General features: G+C 45.5%; 1 protein-coding gene across 1 annotated transcript in view; it reads right to left on the bottom strand.

The window, feature by feature from the left end:
- The window catches only part of LOC115656112 (ovoinhibitor-like), a 44,106-nt gene that overhangs the window by 22,783 nt on the left and 4,565 nt on the right, over window positions 1-16,758 (bottom strand). Inside the window, exons 5-9 of the mRNA XM_030572416.1 lie at window positions 16,001-16,132; window positions 15,050-15,153; window positions 14,504-14,564; window positions 12,992-13,128; window positions 12,078-12,138 (exon numbers count right to left, since the gene is read on the bottom strand). Of these exons, the coding sequence (XP_030428276.1) occupies window positions 12,078-12,138; window positions 12,992-13,128; window positions 14,504-14,564; window positions 15,050-15,153; window positions 16,001-16,132 (495 nt within the window). The remainder of the gene's footprint in view (window positions 1-12,077; window positions 12,139-12,991; window positions 13,129-14,503; window positions 14,565-15,049; window positions 15,154-16,000; window positions 16,133-16,758) is intronic.

The raw sequence follows: 16,758 nt of genomic DNA, 5'->3' as shown, positions 1-16,758 counted from the left end.
CTCCCTCACTTTCCATCTATGGAGTGAATATGGGCATTTTCCATGTCGGGTGTTGATACGGGTTAGCACTGCCCATACGTGCCATGGGGAGGAGAAGCCCGTGACTTGCACAGATGGGTCATTACATTGAAAAATTTCAACATTTTTCACCCTAAATCTATTCACTCCATAAGTAGCACCAAGTAATCTGGGACACAGCAGTCGTCGGGACAGAGATATTCCATACTGAGCATTACTGAGTATTAGATCTGCATCCTGGAGCGCTAGGAGCTCAACACCATTATGTGGCAACTTCTGGAGGGTTAAGTGAAGATGTGAGGTAGATACTGGGAGAGCCATCCCAGCTAATTGTGGCTGTGAAAGTACCCTCCATTTCTGAATTCTACGATGTCTACATTTTTGGTATCATTTTCACTCCAACCCCTTATTTTCAGGTGTGTAATACGTTTCTAAATAAAATACCTTTGGCAACTGACTTTTTCATGGCCGATCTCACAGCAGAAAGGAATTGTTTAGTTTTTGAAAGTTTCATAGAAACCTGTACAGCTCATTTAAGTTCTCAGAAGGTAAAAATAAGCATTTTTCACCCAATAAGAAATTTTTCAAACACTTTATTTGCTCTTGGAAAACTCAACCCTCCTCATTTTAAAATTTCAAAGTTGCAAGAGACTCACACCCCTCAGAGAAGACATATGCTTTTGAGATGTCTGGAAATAAAAGCAGGTTTGAAATAATAGCGATGATTGCATGGCCGTACATCGCCAGCCTATAATATTCCAATGCCAATATTTCTGACAGTGCTTCTAGACAATATGATAACATAACACAGCACAGTCAGCAAGTGACTTACAAAGTGCTGCACTCCAGTCTACTTTGTAAACTGTGTGTATTTTACAAAATGCATTTCCTTTCCAGTACCTTACCCTGTAGCATTTGCTGCACAATATGTCATATTGCGCAGGTTTGCAAAATCATGTGATGAAATGTGCTCTGGACATATGCACTAGGGGGCAAAGCTACCCTTGTCTTGGGAAACTTCACTAAGAACATAGGGCAAGTCAAAGCTCTTTTAATGCTGCACAAGCACACCTTTGCACAATATTTGTTCAGCACCGTTTAGCTGCCATGTTGCTGTCTGTATCTCACACAATCTAACCACAGACTATGCCACATCATGCAAGGATGTCTGGAGTTGTTTAGTCTGGCTGTCTGGAAACCAGGGGCCAGATCCTCAGCCAGTAAAATCAGCATGACAGTCTGAATCTCAGGGGTTTACTCTCTATGTGCTGTATTACTGAAGTGGCTCTGGTTTTTGCTATGCCTGACTCTTAACCATAAGGGCTTGAAGCAATTTTCCTTTTGCCATTGATTTTTCCAACACCTAAATCTTGGGAACAATGTTGTTAGGAACCATTTATCCATAATAAAACATCAAAATAAAGCAGGGGTAGGCAACCAATGGCACGTGTGCCGAAGGAGGCACACGAGCTGATTTTCAGGGGCACTCCCACTGCCCGGATCCTGGCCACCAGTTTGGGGGGCTCTGCTTTTTCATTTAATTTTAAATGAAGCTTCTTAAACATTTTTAAAACCTTATTTACTTTACATACAACAATAGTTTAGTTATATATTATAGACTTGTAGAAAGAGACCTCCTAAAAACGTTCATGGATTACTGGCGTGCCAAACCTTAAATTAGAGTGAAAATGAAGACTCGGCACAGCACTTCTGAAAGGTTGCGAACCCCTGGAATAAAGTGACAAGAAATGAGCAGAAAGAACTGGACTAACCTGATTCCTATTTTGGCTAGCAATACTGGAACCAAAGCAGAAGCAGAAATATAAAAGGATGCAGAATGACTGAGATAATTACATATCATGTGCTAACTGGTTCGCAGAATAACTGAATTGAGTTTTCTAACTTGGGAAATATTAGGGAATGACAGACAAGCTAGCATTGTGATGACTGTGGCATAAAATGCCCAGACAGACAGAACGTTTCCTGTGCTAGTGGCTCTGGAGGGAGCTAGATTAGTGAATAGCAAAAGAACTTTTGATGATTTAGTGTAGCAGATATCATAGGTCTTATTGATCAGCAAACAAAATGCATTTCAAACAAGACATTTCAAAAAAGTATTGGCATGTCAGAAATCTGAGGAGCAGGTCACCCCTCCTGTGGGAGAAACCTCCAGAGAGCCAGGCTCTGCTCTCATTGACAGCTGGGTAACTGCACAGACCGTGGGACTGAAGAGCAAAATCCGGCCCCAGGAGTTTCCCCCCACAGACTTTCATTGGAATTGCCCCATGCTTTGCCCTGCTCAGTGGAAATGACATGGGGAGTTTGAGGTGTTTGCTGATCTTTGGATATTTGCACCTTTGTCCTGCTTCCCAGGCCCTTCAACTCCCCTGACAGCCTGGCTTCAAGTGTCCTCCTCCCCAGCTTGCTCATCTTCCTCGCCCTGAAACAGCCTGCCAGGGAGGTCTGGATCACGGAGAGGCCTCCTGAGCAGTGTGCGCTAACTGGGATGGCATTCCTTTACTCTGCCTACCCCATCGGGGACAGTGACTGTCGGAGCAGCCAGACCCAGTGCTACCCCACAATGCCCCTGGGAGCCTACAGAGCCAGCACCATCCCCACTTCCTCCGTCCCCTCCAATCATGGAAAGCTGCTTATGCTGCTGGAATTTCCTTTCAAAGTGCAAGTACCAGAGTTTCCCCACCACTAGGTCAATGGGCACAACTCAGGGACATTACAGTGCAGGGAGTCATCTGTCCGGGGTTGGCAGTAATAGCTCTTAAGAAGAAATTGGATCCCATTAGACTGAGCCGCTTCTCCAGTTCTACTAACTTCCCAATCCTTATCAAGGGACCAGGGCCCATTAAGACTGGTAACTACTTGGTTTCCGGCCTGTGCCTTGCAAAGGCTGCCAGGATGTCAGTGATGGTTAATGAATAATATAATTGAATACCCTGGTGACACTGAGCCTTTGCCTTTATCAGTGGTGATTTCCAGTGTTCAGAGCGTCGCACAGGACTTTCTACCAGCTACAGTGAAAGCAACTCACCTGAGAAGCAGCACGGAAGTGCCAGAGTGAGGAGGACAAAGACACCTGCGATTTTCATGTGGAGGTGGCTGGCCGGCCCAGTGTTCAGTCTGTTAGAGTTGCGTGTACCTTAACAATGCACACCAACCGAGCTCACACCCACACATATATACCAGCCACTGTGATTGTGAAAACATCCTCTGCAGTCGTTTTTGGAGCTGGGGAGCAGCAGTGGCTGGTGGTGGGGCTGCCCCCAAGTGCTAAGGAATGCTTCCTGCTCAGTGACGGACAAGGAAATGTTTATCTGCAAACTACTCCAGGCTCCAACTGCTATCTGCTAAGGACAATGGGCTAGGTGTGCAAATTGCTCCCTGGGGATCTGAAGAAAGGGGAACTGAGGGTTCATTGCCTGGCAGAGAGGAGGGATAGAATGAATATTTCTCTGGGCCCTAATGAGGAAGGAGGGTCTTGCAGTGAAAGCACAGGACTGGGCATCAGTAGATTTAGGATATTCTATAAACAGAATTTACAAGTTATGGACACACAGCATACTCTCTCCTTTTCTCCTGTGGGAGAGCAAGGAATGCTGCGCTGGGAGGAAGGACCATTCCCTCAGACTGGTATTCTGTCTGAGATACCCAGACGCTATTGAAACTTGCTAGATTGAAATCACAACTCAAGATCTAATGAGTTTTCCATTATTCTTCACTCTCCAGACAGTTAAATGAGGCTGCGATGGGTTCAGTCACAGAGACCCCTTGAGACTGCCACCTGATGTGCTGAGACTACTTCTGAGCCCATTTTCCCTGCCAGCTTGGGACTTCAGAATCCTGCCTTGTTAAGCCAGACAAGCTAGCCTGCTGCAAACACAGACCCAGGTCCGAACCCTGTCCTCCAAAGCTGCAGACTAAACTGAAAACAGCTTCAGAAGTTCTCCTGTCTCCAGCACCCAGATACCCAGTTCCTGTCAGGGTGGTTAAGTACTGGAATAAATTGCCCAAAGAGGTTGTGGAATCTCCATCACTGGAAATTTTTAAGAGAAAGTTAAACAATCACCTGTCAGGGATGGTCTACTTAGTCCTGCCAGGAGTGCAAGGGAATGGACTAGATGACCTCTTGAGGTCCCTTATAGTCCTATGACTCTATGATTGTGCCAACAACTAATTACAGGTGTGGAACTGCACCTGCAGTTCTTTGTACCCACAAAACTGAGAGTGCAAAACTAATAACTCATTTAAGTCTGTGCTAAAATTAAGAACATAAGAGCGGCCAGACTGGGTCAGACCAAAGGTGCATCTAGCCCAGTCTCCTGTCTTCTGACAGTGGCCAGTGCCAGGTTCCCCAGAGGGAATGAACAGAACAGGGAATCATCAAGTGATCCATCCCCTGTCGCCCATTCCCAGCTTCTGGCAAATGGAGACTAGGGACACCATCCCTGACCATCCTGGCTAACAGCCATTGATGGACCTATCCTCCAGGAATTTATCTAGTTCTTTTTTGAACCCTGTTATGGTCTTGGCCTTCACAACATCCTCTTGCAAGGAACTCCACAGGTTGACTCTGTGTTGAGTAAAGATATACTTCCTTTTATTTGTTTAAACCTGCTGCCTATTAATTTCATTTGGTGACCCCTAGTTCTTGTGTTATGAGAAGTAGTAAACAACACTTCCTTATCTACTTTCTCTACACCAGTCATGATTTTATAGACCTCAATCATATCTCCCCATAGCCGTCTCTTTTCCAGACTGTAAAGTCCAAGTATTATAAATCTCTCTTCATTTTTGTTGCCCTTTTCTGAACCTTTTCCAATTCCATTGTAACTTTTTTGAGATGAGGTGACCACATCTGCACACAGTATTCAAGGTGTGGGCGTACCATGGATTTACATAGAGGCAATATGATATTTTCTGTCCTATTATCTATCCCTTTCCTAATGATTCCTAACATTCTGTTTGCTTTTTTGACTACCGCTGCACACTGAGTGGATGTTTTCAGAGAACCATTCACAATGACCCCAAGATCTCTTTCTTGAGTGGTAACAGCTAATTTAAACACCATCATTTTATATGTATAGTTGGGATTATGTTTTCCAATGTGCATTTATCAACATTGAATTTCATCTGCCATTTTGTTGCTCGATCACTTAGTTTTGTGAGATCCCTTTTGTAGCTCTTCGCAGTCTGCCTGGGACTTAACTATCTTGAGTAGTTTTGTATCATATGCAAATGTTGCCACCTCACTATTTATCCCTTTTTCCAGATCATTTATGAACATGTTGAATAGGACTGGGCCCAGTACAGTCCCCTGGAGGACACCACTATTTACCTGTCTCTATTTTGAAAACTGACCATTTATTCCTACCCTTTGTTTCCTCTCTTTTAGCCAGTTACCAATCCATGAGAGGACCTTCCCTCCTATCCCATGACAGCTTACTTTGCATAAGAGCCTTTGGTGAGGAACCTTGTCAAAGGTTTTCTAAAAATCTAAATTCACTATATCCACTGGATCCCCCTTGCCCACATAGTTGGTGACCCCTTTACAAAAACCATGTTGACTCTTCCCCAGCGACTTATGTTCATCTACGTTTCTGACAGTTTTGTTCTTTACTATAGATTCAACCAGTTTGCCTGGTACTGAAGTCAGGCTTACAGTCCTGTCATTGCCAGGATCACCTCTCGAGCCCTTTTAAAAAATTGGCACCACATTAGCTATCTTCCAGTCATTTGGTACAGAAGCTGATTTAAATAATAAGTTACAGACCATAGTTAGTAGTCCTGCAATTTCACATCTGAGTTCCTTCAGAACTCTTGGGTGATACCGTCTGGTCCTGGTGACTTATTACTGTTTAGTTTATCAATTTGTTCCAAAACCTCCTCTAATGACACCTCAATCTGAGACAGTTCCTCAGATTTGTCACCTAAAAAGAATGGCTCAGGTTTGGGAATCTCCCTCACATCCTCAACCGTGAAGACAGATGCAAAGAATTCACTTAGTTTCTCCGCAATGGCCTCATTGTCCTTGAGTGCTCCTTTAGCATCTCGATCATCCAGTAGCCTCACTGATTGTTTAGCAGGCTTCCTACTTCTGATGTACTTAGAAAAATGTTTGCTATTACTTTTTAAGTCTTTGGCTAGCTGTCTTTTTGGCCTTCCTAATTGTATTTTTACACTTTATTTGCCAGAGTTTATGCTCCTTTCTATTTTCCTCACTAGGATTTAACTTCCACTTTTTGAAGGTTGCCTTTTTGCCTGTCACTGCTTCTCTTACTTTGTTGTTTAGCCACGGTGGCTCTTTTTTGGTTTTCTAACTATGTTTTTTAATTTGAGATATAGATTTATGTTGAGCCTCTATTATGGTGTCTTTAGAAAGTTTCCATGCAGCTTGCAGGGATTTGACTTTTGGTGCTGTTCCTTTTAATTTCTGTTTAACTAACCCCCTCATTTTTGTGTAGTTCCCTTTTCTGAAATTAAATGCTACAGTGTTGGGATGCTGTGGTGTTTTCCCCACCACAGGGATGTCAAATTTAATTATATTATGGTCACTGTTACCAAGCGGTCCAGTTATATTCACCTCTTGGACCTGATCCTGTGCTCCACTTAGGACTAAATCAAGAATTGCTTCTCGTCTTGTGGGTTCCAGGACTAGCTGCTCCAAGAAGCAGTCATGTAAGGCATCAAGAAACTTTACCTTTGCATCCCATCCTAAAGTGACATGTGCCCAGTCAATATGGGGAAGAGTTGAAATCCCCCATTATTATTGAGTTTTTTATTTTCATAGCCTCTCTAATCTCCCTGAGCATTTCACAGTCACCATCACCATCCTGGTCAGGTGGTCGGTTATATATTCCTACTGTTATATTATTATTCGAGCATGGAATTCCTATCCATAGGAATTCCATGATACAGTTTGGTTCATTTAAGATTTTTACTTCATTTGATTCTACACTTTCTTTTACATGTAGTGTCACTCCCCGACCAGCACGACCTGTTCTGTCCTTTCAATATATTTTGTTCCTTGGTATTACTGTGTCCCATTCATTGATTATCCTCATTTCACCAAGTTTCTGTGATGTCTATTATATCCATATCCTCATTTAATACGAGGCAGTCTAGTTCACCCATCTTATTATTTAGACTTCTAGCATTGGTTTATAAGCACTTTAAAAACTTGTCATTTTTTAGCTGTCTCCCTTTACATGATGTAATTAAATGAGACTTTTTTCATTAGACTGTTCCTCATCAGATCCTACCTGTATTTTATCATCTTCCGTGCTCTCCTCCTTACTACGACATAAACAATCTCCATTAGTAGATCTTCCCGTAAGGGATGTCTCTGTCCAAACCAAGTGCTCCTCCTCACCTGTCCACTTTCCCCCAGCCCTTAGTTTAAAAACTGCTCTACGATCTTTCTAATTTTAAGTGGCAGCAATCTGGTTCCATTTTGCTTTAGGTGGAGCCCATCCTTCCTGTATAGTTTCCCCCTGTCCCCAAATTTTCCCCAGTTCCTAATAAATCTAAACCCCTCCTCCCTACACCATTGTCTCATCCACGCATTGAGACCCTGCAGCTCTGCCTGTCTAACAGGCCCTGCGTGTGGAACTGGGAGCATCTCAGAGAATGCTACCATGGAGGTCCTGGACTTTAATCTCTTACCTAGCAGCCTAAATTTGGCCTCTAGGATTTCTCTCCTGCCCTTCCGTATGTCATTGGTACCTACCCGTACCACGACCACTGGCTCCTCCCCAGCACTACGCATAAGTCTATCTAGATGTCTTGAGAGATCCACAACCTTCGCACCAGGCAGGCATGTCACCATGTGGTTCTCCCGATCATCACAAACCAAGCTAGCTATGTTTCTAATGATCAAATTGCCCATTACTATTACCTGTCTCTTCTTAATAACTGAAGTTCCCTCCCTCAGAGGCAACTTCTCAACAGCGCACAGACTGTCAGACCGGGGACGGGTCCATTCTACTATGTCCTTGAAAGTCTCAGCTGTGTACCTCTCTGTCTCCCTTTGCTCCTCCAGTTCAGCCACTCTGGTCTCCAAAGCCCATGCACAGTCTCTGAGGGCCAGGGGCTCCTTTCACTTGATGCACACATAAGCCACCAGCCCACAGGGCAGGTAATCGTACATGCTGCATTGGGTGCAATAAACTGGGTAGCCCCCACTCTGTTGCTGGACTTCTGCCTGCACTCTCTTTTTACTCCTGCAGCTCATTCCTTTCTTGAGGTTTTGTTTTTATCAGGGGGTGTTTTGGGCTTAAGTTTAAAGAAGTTTAAGTTTAAGTTTAAGTTTAAGGAATGTAACGTGTATCTAGCCCCCCACTCTCCCACTCCCCCTGTAACTCCCTCACAAATCTCCCCTGTTAGCCGCTTCTGTTTGCTAGCTCAAGTCCTTTCAGGCTGCCGCTTTGTACCAACCTCCCTGTTCTTTGTCTCTGGCATCTCCCCATTCCCATATGCTCCCGAGTCACTGGGACAGGGCGCTGCTTTACAGCCAGCACCAGCATGGTCAGAGATCTGTCAGGCTCCCCCAATGCAGCCCAGAAGTGAGGCAGCTTCCATGTAAGTGAAGAGCCAAATGTGGCAGGTTATTGGTTTGCTGCACAGGGCATCAGTGTAGCTCAGACTCCAGTCAGAGGGAGTCAGAAGTCCCCTGTGTGCCCTGGAGGGATGGATGGACAGTGCACTTGTAAGTCTCTGGGGCAGGGGGGTGTATTGGGAGGATCAAGGGTTTGCTGGTGTGTAGGGTGTGGCGCACAGCATGGATCCACATGCCCACAAGCCCTTTATATCTCCCATCCCAGCTAGTAGCCCTGGCCTCTATGTCTGGGTTGGGGAGCCCATCCCCCCCCACCCCTTGGTGTTCTCCCAGGCAAAGGCTTTTTACTGGGGCTTTGCTCATGGTCTTATGATCTGCTCCATGGAGAACACACAGGTCTGGAAGGGAGTCAGCTACACGGCACGTGTCTGGGGTTTGTGTATTGATTTATCCTGTAGGAAAAGCCATGGCAGGAGGTGATAGAATAATTGCCAGTCTGTGGCTCCCTTAATGCATGTGACTGGCTACTGCACTTTGTGTTCTCCTTAACTCCGGCCTGTAAGCTGGGGAGAGTCCGTGTGAGACATGGGAGAGCAGAGTTCCCCCGTGGAAAGGGGAAAAAATTCACCAAGATAATGAATTCTGCTGACTTTGCTTTATTGCACAGACAGGTGGGGAGTCAGCAATGCTCCTAGAGGCCTGAAACTGGCAGATGAGACGAGAAGGTGGCTCCATGAAGGGATTTGCTAGTGGGAACTAAATGCTAATTGTTTTTGCTTGGCCTCATCATGCGAATTGCATTCTCCATCATGCTCAAAGCAAAGACTTCCAAGGTATTTACTAGAGGGAAAGAGAGAGACACAGAACTGAGTGCTGCAGCCTTATGGCTAATGAGAGCAAAGCATCTGTCAAGGCCCCAGTATGTCACATTAACCAGAGCTTATCCACTGACAGGAAAAATTACACTGAGGTAGTTGACCCAGCCTCTAGGACAGTGGTTCCCTAACTTTAACGACCTGTGAACCCCTTTCAATAAAATGTCAAGTCTCGTGAACCCCCTCCTAAAAATGAATAATTCCAGGGATTTTCTCCTTGACCTGAGTATACATTATAAAAGCAGTGATTTGGGAAATATAAAATTTGTTTTTATGACATGCTTATTACACATTATTATTAATTATTATTTATCATTACAGTATTTTTATTACATTATGAAAACGGCAACGCTCTTCTAAGATCTCACTTTCATAGCTTATATCACTTTGAATAAACCTGTTAGAAGACAAGGCTCCTGTGTTTCACCAAGAAGTATCAGATGTGAAACAGCATGAAGGGATTTAAGAAGCCAGCTCAAAGAGTTCCTCCTCCACAAGCATTCAGGTCTTGAGGAGTCCAGGCAAACAACACACGTTACAACAAAGTTTAAACTTGTTCTTCATAATAATTTTCAAAATAATACTAGCTGCCTATTTAATTTAAAAAACAGAAAAAAATATCCACCTCCCTTTCCATTTCAAGGAAGTCTTGAAATTTATATCTCCTCAGGGTGATAGAGATGCATGCTTTGATCTGCTTAGCTCTTGGAAGTCCGGGGGCTCCGGGCTGCTGGCACCGTGCTGCCTGGCGTCCCTAGGGACAGCTCTGTCTGCCATTAGGGATTTTTTTCCTGAGAAACCCCTGTAACATTTCATGAACCCCCAGAGGTCCATGAACCCCAGTTTGGGAACCACTACTCTAGGAGGTAAAGACATGAGCACAGGCAAGGCCTTTAATTAACTCACAATTGTATTTTAGTTTTTGTTTATGGGTCATTTATTCTGTTACTTACTAGACTGCTTTGCAAAATTCACATTTGTTGCTGTATGTTTTCCCATCAGTGCCACAAACAGGGTCGTATTCCATGATGCATATTTCTGGAGGCTCCTCGTACTCACTGCAAAAACCCTACGAAGAACATTAGTATTGCTGTTAGAGTTATTGTCTGCATTTCAGTAGTGCCCCGACACCCCCACTCGTCCATGGGGCTGGGCATTCTCTGAACACAGAGGAGCCTGGGAGCTCGCAGTACCTAATCCTGTCCCTTGTCTCTACTGACGTTCTGATTAACCGACTTCCCAGTTCCCCTCTCGCTGCCAGGAGGAGCTGAGTCCTTCTCCCTGGTGTAAGAGACGTTTCTGAACCCACGGCACATCCTCTGTGAGTGAAGGGGCATCTCCACAGGCATCAGATGCTAATCTGACATTACCCAGGGTACAATCTGGATTGATGAAGAGCTGTGTCTCCTCAGTTCTCCAACCTGGGATGCCTTTTACACTGCTTTGCTATGAAAGCAACCACTCCTGTTCCTGCTCACACACAGCTTCCAGCATGTAAATTACCCTGAGCTGTATGGTATGAGTGCTTTGGCCAGCCACTCTTGAATTACACTGCAGGGAAACACCAGCAAACTTCCAGTCCCAAACTTTCCCCCAGAAATGTGTGTCTTGTACTGCCCACAACCCTCCTGGACAATACAAGCTCATATAAAGTCTGTCATCTTATTAATAGAAAATGAAATGCACAAATCCTATTGTTGCAAATGGAGTTTTCCAAACACTTCAATCCAAACACACTGATTTAGATAAAACAAGTTTCTTAACTAAAGAAAGATGGATTTTAAGTGATTACAAGTAACAAGGCATCAAAGTCAGAATTGGCTATGAGAAAATAAAAGCAGAATATCACTAATGCCTGACTTATCAAGCTAAGTGAATTCAAAGTGAAAGGTCTCTCTCACAAAATGCTTCAGCAATCTTACTGGCTGTCCTTTCCACCAGGACTCCTCCCCCAGTCCCATGTTACTTTCCTTGTCCTTCAGGTGTTGGTGATGTCGTGGGCAGAGAGAAAGGGAGGAGTAACTTGGGCCATTTGTTCCCCATTCTTATATTTTCCCCTCTTCTTTGAGCATCATCTCCAGCTGGGGTTGATGCAACAGAAAGTTTGTGGGGACGGGAACCACCAGCTGTTCCTTTGCCAACAAATAAATTTCTCACTCACAATTTTTTCCTGCCAAAGAAAGGCCACGTAACCATGAGATGGTCTGTTTGATTATGTTGAGACCTGGCTGAGGCATCAGTTTGTCTTTTGTCACTGGTTTAGGGTTGTTTCCCCAGACTGGAGACACATCTTATACAGTAGAATCTTATAACTTTACTTACAATGTTGCCTAACATATTTAGCAGGACAACAATGTTCAGCACATTATGAGTTTTCATACTTTGTACAAAATGTATCATAGTCTTGGAAAAGGGGTGATCGTAGGGGTACAGACTGGTCTAAGAGATGCTTCCGAACCTGCATCATATAGTATGAGCATCTCAGAGGCATCTACTTATCTACTTTCTCTACACAAGGTCAACACGGATAGTGCCTGAACCATCTCTCACTGAACTTAAGGGGACCATCCATGGAAGTAGGATCTTGCCCTTCTTTTGCATCTGGTTTCACTTACTGCTTCAGTTTCCTGTTTGCATTTCCCATTGTGTTTCTTGGTAACATTGGTTCCATGTTTGCTGGAAGAGGGAGAGACTGAAGTTAGGAGATTAGGCTCATCCTGTTACACAGTTGCTGCTGATAAAATGACACAAACTCACATAGACTGTCTGGAATTCAGAAGGCATCTGACTGAGATAGTTTATCACCTGTGACAAGGCAGGATAAGCATCTCTTACCAGTATATTCCTATCTGTTACTAGACATTTGACAGCAGCAAAGAATCCAGTGGCATCTTATAGACTAACAGACATTTTGGAGCATGAGCTTTCGTGGGCTTGCCAACTACAAAACCAGTTTCTCCTCCCTTGGTTTTCACACCTCAACTGCTAGAACAGGGCCTCATCCTCCCTGATTGAACTAACCTCATTATCTCTAGCTTGCCTGCATATATATACCTGCCCCTGGAAATTTCCACTACATGCATCTGATGAAGTGGGTATTCACCCACAAAAGCTCATGCTACAAAATGTCTGTTAGTCTATAAGGTGCCACAGGATTCTTTGCTGCTTTTACAGATCCAGACTAACACAGCTACCCCTCTGATACTAGACATGTGACGTCTCCTTACAGTATATCATTTGAATACCACACTGGCCCATTCTTTCCTCTGCTCAATCACCACTCAGCCCCCCCCCCCCCTCCGAACTGTGGGGGTGGTAATCTCTGTCCTCCATGATAGCCCAACTGAATGCATGCAAGGGGGTGGGGAAGAAAACTCAGAATAGACTGGAGAGGCAAAGAAGAGGACCAGGGGCTAAGAGATCTGCAGAAACAGGTCTATGAAGAAATTCTGGTTTTTATTAAGGCTGCTAGCCAGAGCTCCACTCACTGTGAGTTACTCAGAAGGAATATTCTCTGCATAGTACTTACAAGTTATGGGCACACAGCCCACATTCATTGGGGTAAGTAATGCCATCTGTGCCGCAGACCTCCTTCAGGAGTAATGGGCAGGCTGTCAGAACTTTGCCATCCTCAGTCATTATCCGGCGGTACTTACTACAATCCACCTGGAACAGCAATGTCAAGCAATCACAGTGGTGCCCTTGAGTCACCTTCCCCCTCTGAGCCTCCAGGTTTTATAGCTTCTACTGAACGGCAAACTAGGGCTATGCTTTAACCTTCTTCTTCCATTGGACATGGTGTGAGTAGTTCTATCCCTTTCTCTCATGCTGGAGAGTAAGGAATGCCCAGCTGGGAGAAAGGATCACTCAGTCTCACACCCAGGCAGGGTGACCAGATGTCCTGATTTTACAGGGACAGTCCTGATTTTTGGGTTTTTTTCTTATATAGGATCCTATAACCCCCCATCCCCATCCCGATTTTTCACCTTTACTGTCTGGTCACCCTACACCCAGGCCCTGTTGAACTTAAACAAGAATCAGAAGTGCAACTTTAAACCAAAGCCTCAAAAATCTAATGAGTTTTCATTGATGATCCATTCTCCAGAGGGTTAAATGAGGCTAAGAAATTGCTTCTGCCCATGTAAAACAGGGAGAGAGAAATATGCTACCCAATCTTGTTTCATTCTGTAAAATATAAAAAACCCTCAGGCCAGAGCCTCAGCTAGTGTAAATTGATGGAGTGTTTTGTTGTTATATTTTCATAGTTTCTCCAACAAGGTATCTGCCTGTTGCTCTGTGTATCTCACACCATCTAGGCACTGACTGTACCAGGAAAAAAAAATTCCATCGGTCTGACTGTATAGAAATGGAGTATCTGAATCCCAGGGTTTTACTCCATCAAATATATAGCACTGGGGGTGTTTTGGTTCCTGATGGCCAAACTGTTGCCATGTTTACAGCTGGTCAGACACACAAAATAAATCAGTCCAATCATTTTTTATTATTAGTGGTCAAGTTCATAAAATGATTTCTGTATTTGTTCATTCCCCTGCATGTAGGATGCCATGACACTGATCAGAACACAGGGGCTTTTTTGCCTGTCCAGTTTATTTTCTTAGAAATCCCAGTATCCAAAGAGGAATGCACTGATCTATACCGGGGACTTGTGTCTCCCCTTCCTGTAGTCCTAAAACTGGCCACTTGGTGCTTCACCTGGTACTGTGAGAAGAGACTGCTATAGGAATGGGATATCTGTTCATATTTCCAGAGGAGAGGGTCATTTCTGCTACTTGTCTCAAAGCCCATTCCTCTTGTAGTCCTCTTTCTTTCTTCTGGCAGTGTGTTGATGTATATAAATAATGGCCAGTTCAGATAGTTAGGGTGAATTCACCCCCTTGCAGAAGATCCCTACAAGCTCTAGGCACCACTTGAACCCATGCATATTGTGTCTGAACCATCTCACATGAGGTTAGGAGGTGTATTTCCACTGACATTACTGGGAGTTGGGTTTGTCCCTTGTCTTGCATCAGGTTACGCTTACCAGCAGAACTTCCCGTTTGCATCTTCCATCGTGCTTTTTGCTGACATTGGTCCCATGTTCTCTGGAAGAGAAAGAGACTGGAATTAGGGAGCTCAGTGGGTAACTCTCCCTGCTACACTCAGGCAGTGGTAGAACGAATTCATCGCCCATAGATTGTGGGGGGTACAGGAGGCATCTGATTGAATTAGTTTATCTCCTTCTACAAGGCAGAACCAGCAACACCGAGTCCAGTATAATCCTGTTCCTTACCGGACATGTGACGTCTCTTTATATCGTATCATTTGGAGGAACAGTCTGGCCCGTTCTTTCCTTTGTTCAATCATCACTTAGCCCCCTGCTGCATTCTGGGCACTGTAATTTGGCTGTTCCATGTTTTCCCAGTGAACCAATGCAGGGTCAGGGGAGAAGACTAAATGGGCAAAGAAGTAGGGCCAAGGGCTACAAGACCTCCAGAAACAGGCTATGAAAGATATTTATAAAGGCTGTTTTCAGGCTCTCAGCCCTTTGTTAATCACTCAGCAGAAATGCTCTCTGTACAGTACTTACAAGCTATGGGCACACATCTCACATTCACTGGCATAAGTGACACCATCTGTGCCACATGCTGTGTGCAGGATCCTGTGGCAGACTACCAGCACTTTGCCATCGTTAGATTATCACTGGCTACAGGGCAGTACCTGCATCTCTGACTGGTGTAACGCTATTGGTTAGCAGACACATGATGCCTCCTATTGGTATATCGTTTGGAATAATATTCTGGCCCATTCTTTCCTGAATGGCCAAGCCCCAGTCAGCCCGCTACTGAATTCTGGGGGTTGTGGTCTTGCCCTTCCATGATAGCCCCACTGAGCACAGACAGGGACAAGGGGAGCAGGGCCGGTGCAACCATTTAGGCAAACTAGGTGGCCACGTAGGGTGCCCAGTGGTTGGGGGCGCCTAAAAAGCAGCTCAGGTGAGGAGGTGGAGTGGAGGTGAGCTGGTGCGGGGGGGGGAGGCGCACAGGGGAACCACTCCCTGCCCCAGCTCACCTCCACTCTGCCTCCTCCGCTGAGCACACAGCCCCCCGTTCTAAGTCTCCTCCAATCAGCGCCACAAGCCTGGGCGGGCAGGAGAATTAGAGCAGCGCCGGCGTGCTCAGTGGAGGAGGCGCAGCCGAGGGGAGCTGGGGAGGTCTCCCCGGGCGGGGTTAGCTGCCACGCGGGAGGGGGGTCTCCCTGGGCGGGGGGAGTGGTGGGCTTCCCAGCTGGGGGGCTGGGTTAGCTGGGTCGGGTATGGCGCAAGGTGGAGATTTCGCCTAGGGCGTGAAACTTCCTTGCACCAGCCCTGAAGGGGAGGAAACTCAGAGTACAGCGGATGGGCAGAGAGCGGGTCCTTGTATAAGGGAATTATAGAACTACGACTATGGAGAAATGAGGATATTTATAAAGGCTGCGATCAGCAGCTCTGCCCATTGTTAATTACTCAGAAAGAATGGGTGATGTACAGTACTTATGAGTTATGGGCACACAGCATACAATCATTGGGGTAAGTGACGCCATCTGTGCCACAGACCTCAGCCAGGATCCTTGGGCAGCCTGTCAGGACTTGGCCATCCTCAGTTTCAATACTGGGGTACAGACTGCAATCGAGCTGTAAAAACAACACAGAAAAAGCGCAGGTGCAGCCGCTGTTGCGTGAAATAGTGCTTAAGAGTGACTCCCCCACCCAGGGCCTTCACCCTCTGTCCCTTCAGCCATCATACGCACAAGGCCTCTATTTTAAACATATTCTTCCCTCGGTGATGGGGGAATCGTTCTGCAGGAGTTTCCTCGTGTTCTCTCATTCTGGAGGGGAAGGAAGGCACGGATGGGAGAAAGAATCAGGTCCTCAGACTTGCAGGGCCGCGCAGAGGTTTTTGTAGGCCTGGGGCAAAATGTGAAACTGAGGCCCCCCACCCTTCCAAAAAATGACCACGGGGGGAAGGGCATTGAGTGCGAGCCCACCCACGCTCACTCCACAGGAGTGGCTCTGGTCCTGTGGCTCTGGGCCTGGCTCAGTGGCTCTCAGTCCTGCTTTGGTCTGGCCCAGTCATCCCTCCAGCATGATAGAGGGGCAGCCGGGCCAAACCTGGGCAGCACTGTAACTCCTTGAGCCATGTGGCAAAGCCGCGCAGTCTGGGACCATCTGTGTGTAAAATATGAAAAACCTGACCCTCTAGTCTCAGCTGCTGTAATTACTTGTGCTTCTACGATATCGATGGAGGTCAATTTACACTA

Source organism: Gopherus evgoodei, chromosome 8 (assembly GCF_007399415.2).
Source record: "Gopherus evgoodei ecotype Sinaloan lineage chromosome 8, rGopEvg1_v1.p, whole genome shotgun sequence".
NCBI classification, from domain to species: domain Eukaryota; kingdom Metazoa; phylum Chordata; order Testudines; family Testudinidae; genus Gopherus; species Gopherus evgoodei.
This window is presented reverse-complemented; position numbering and strand designations above follow the sequence as displayed.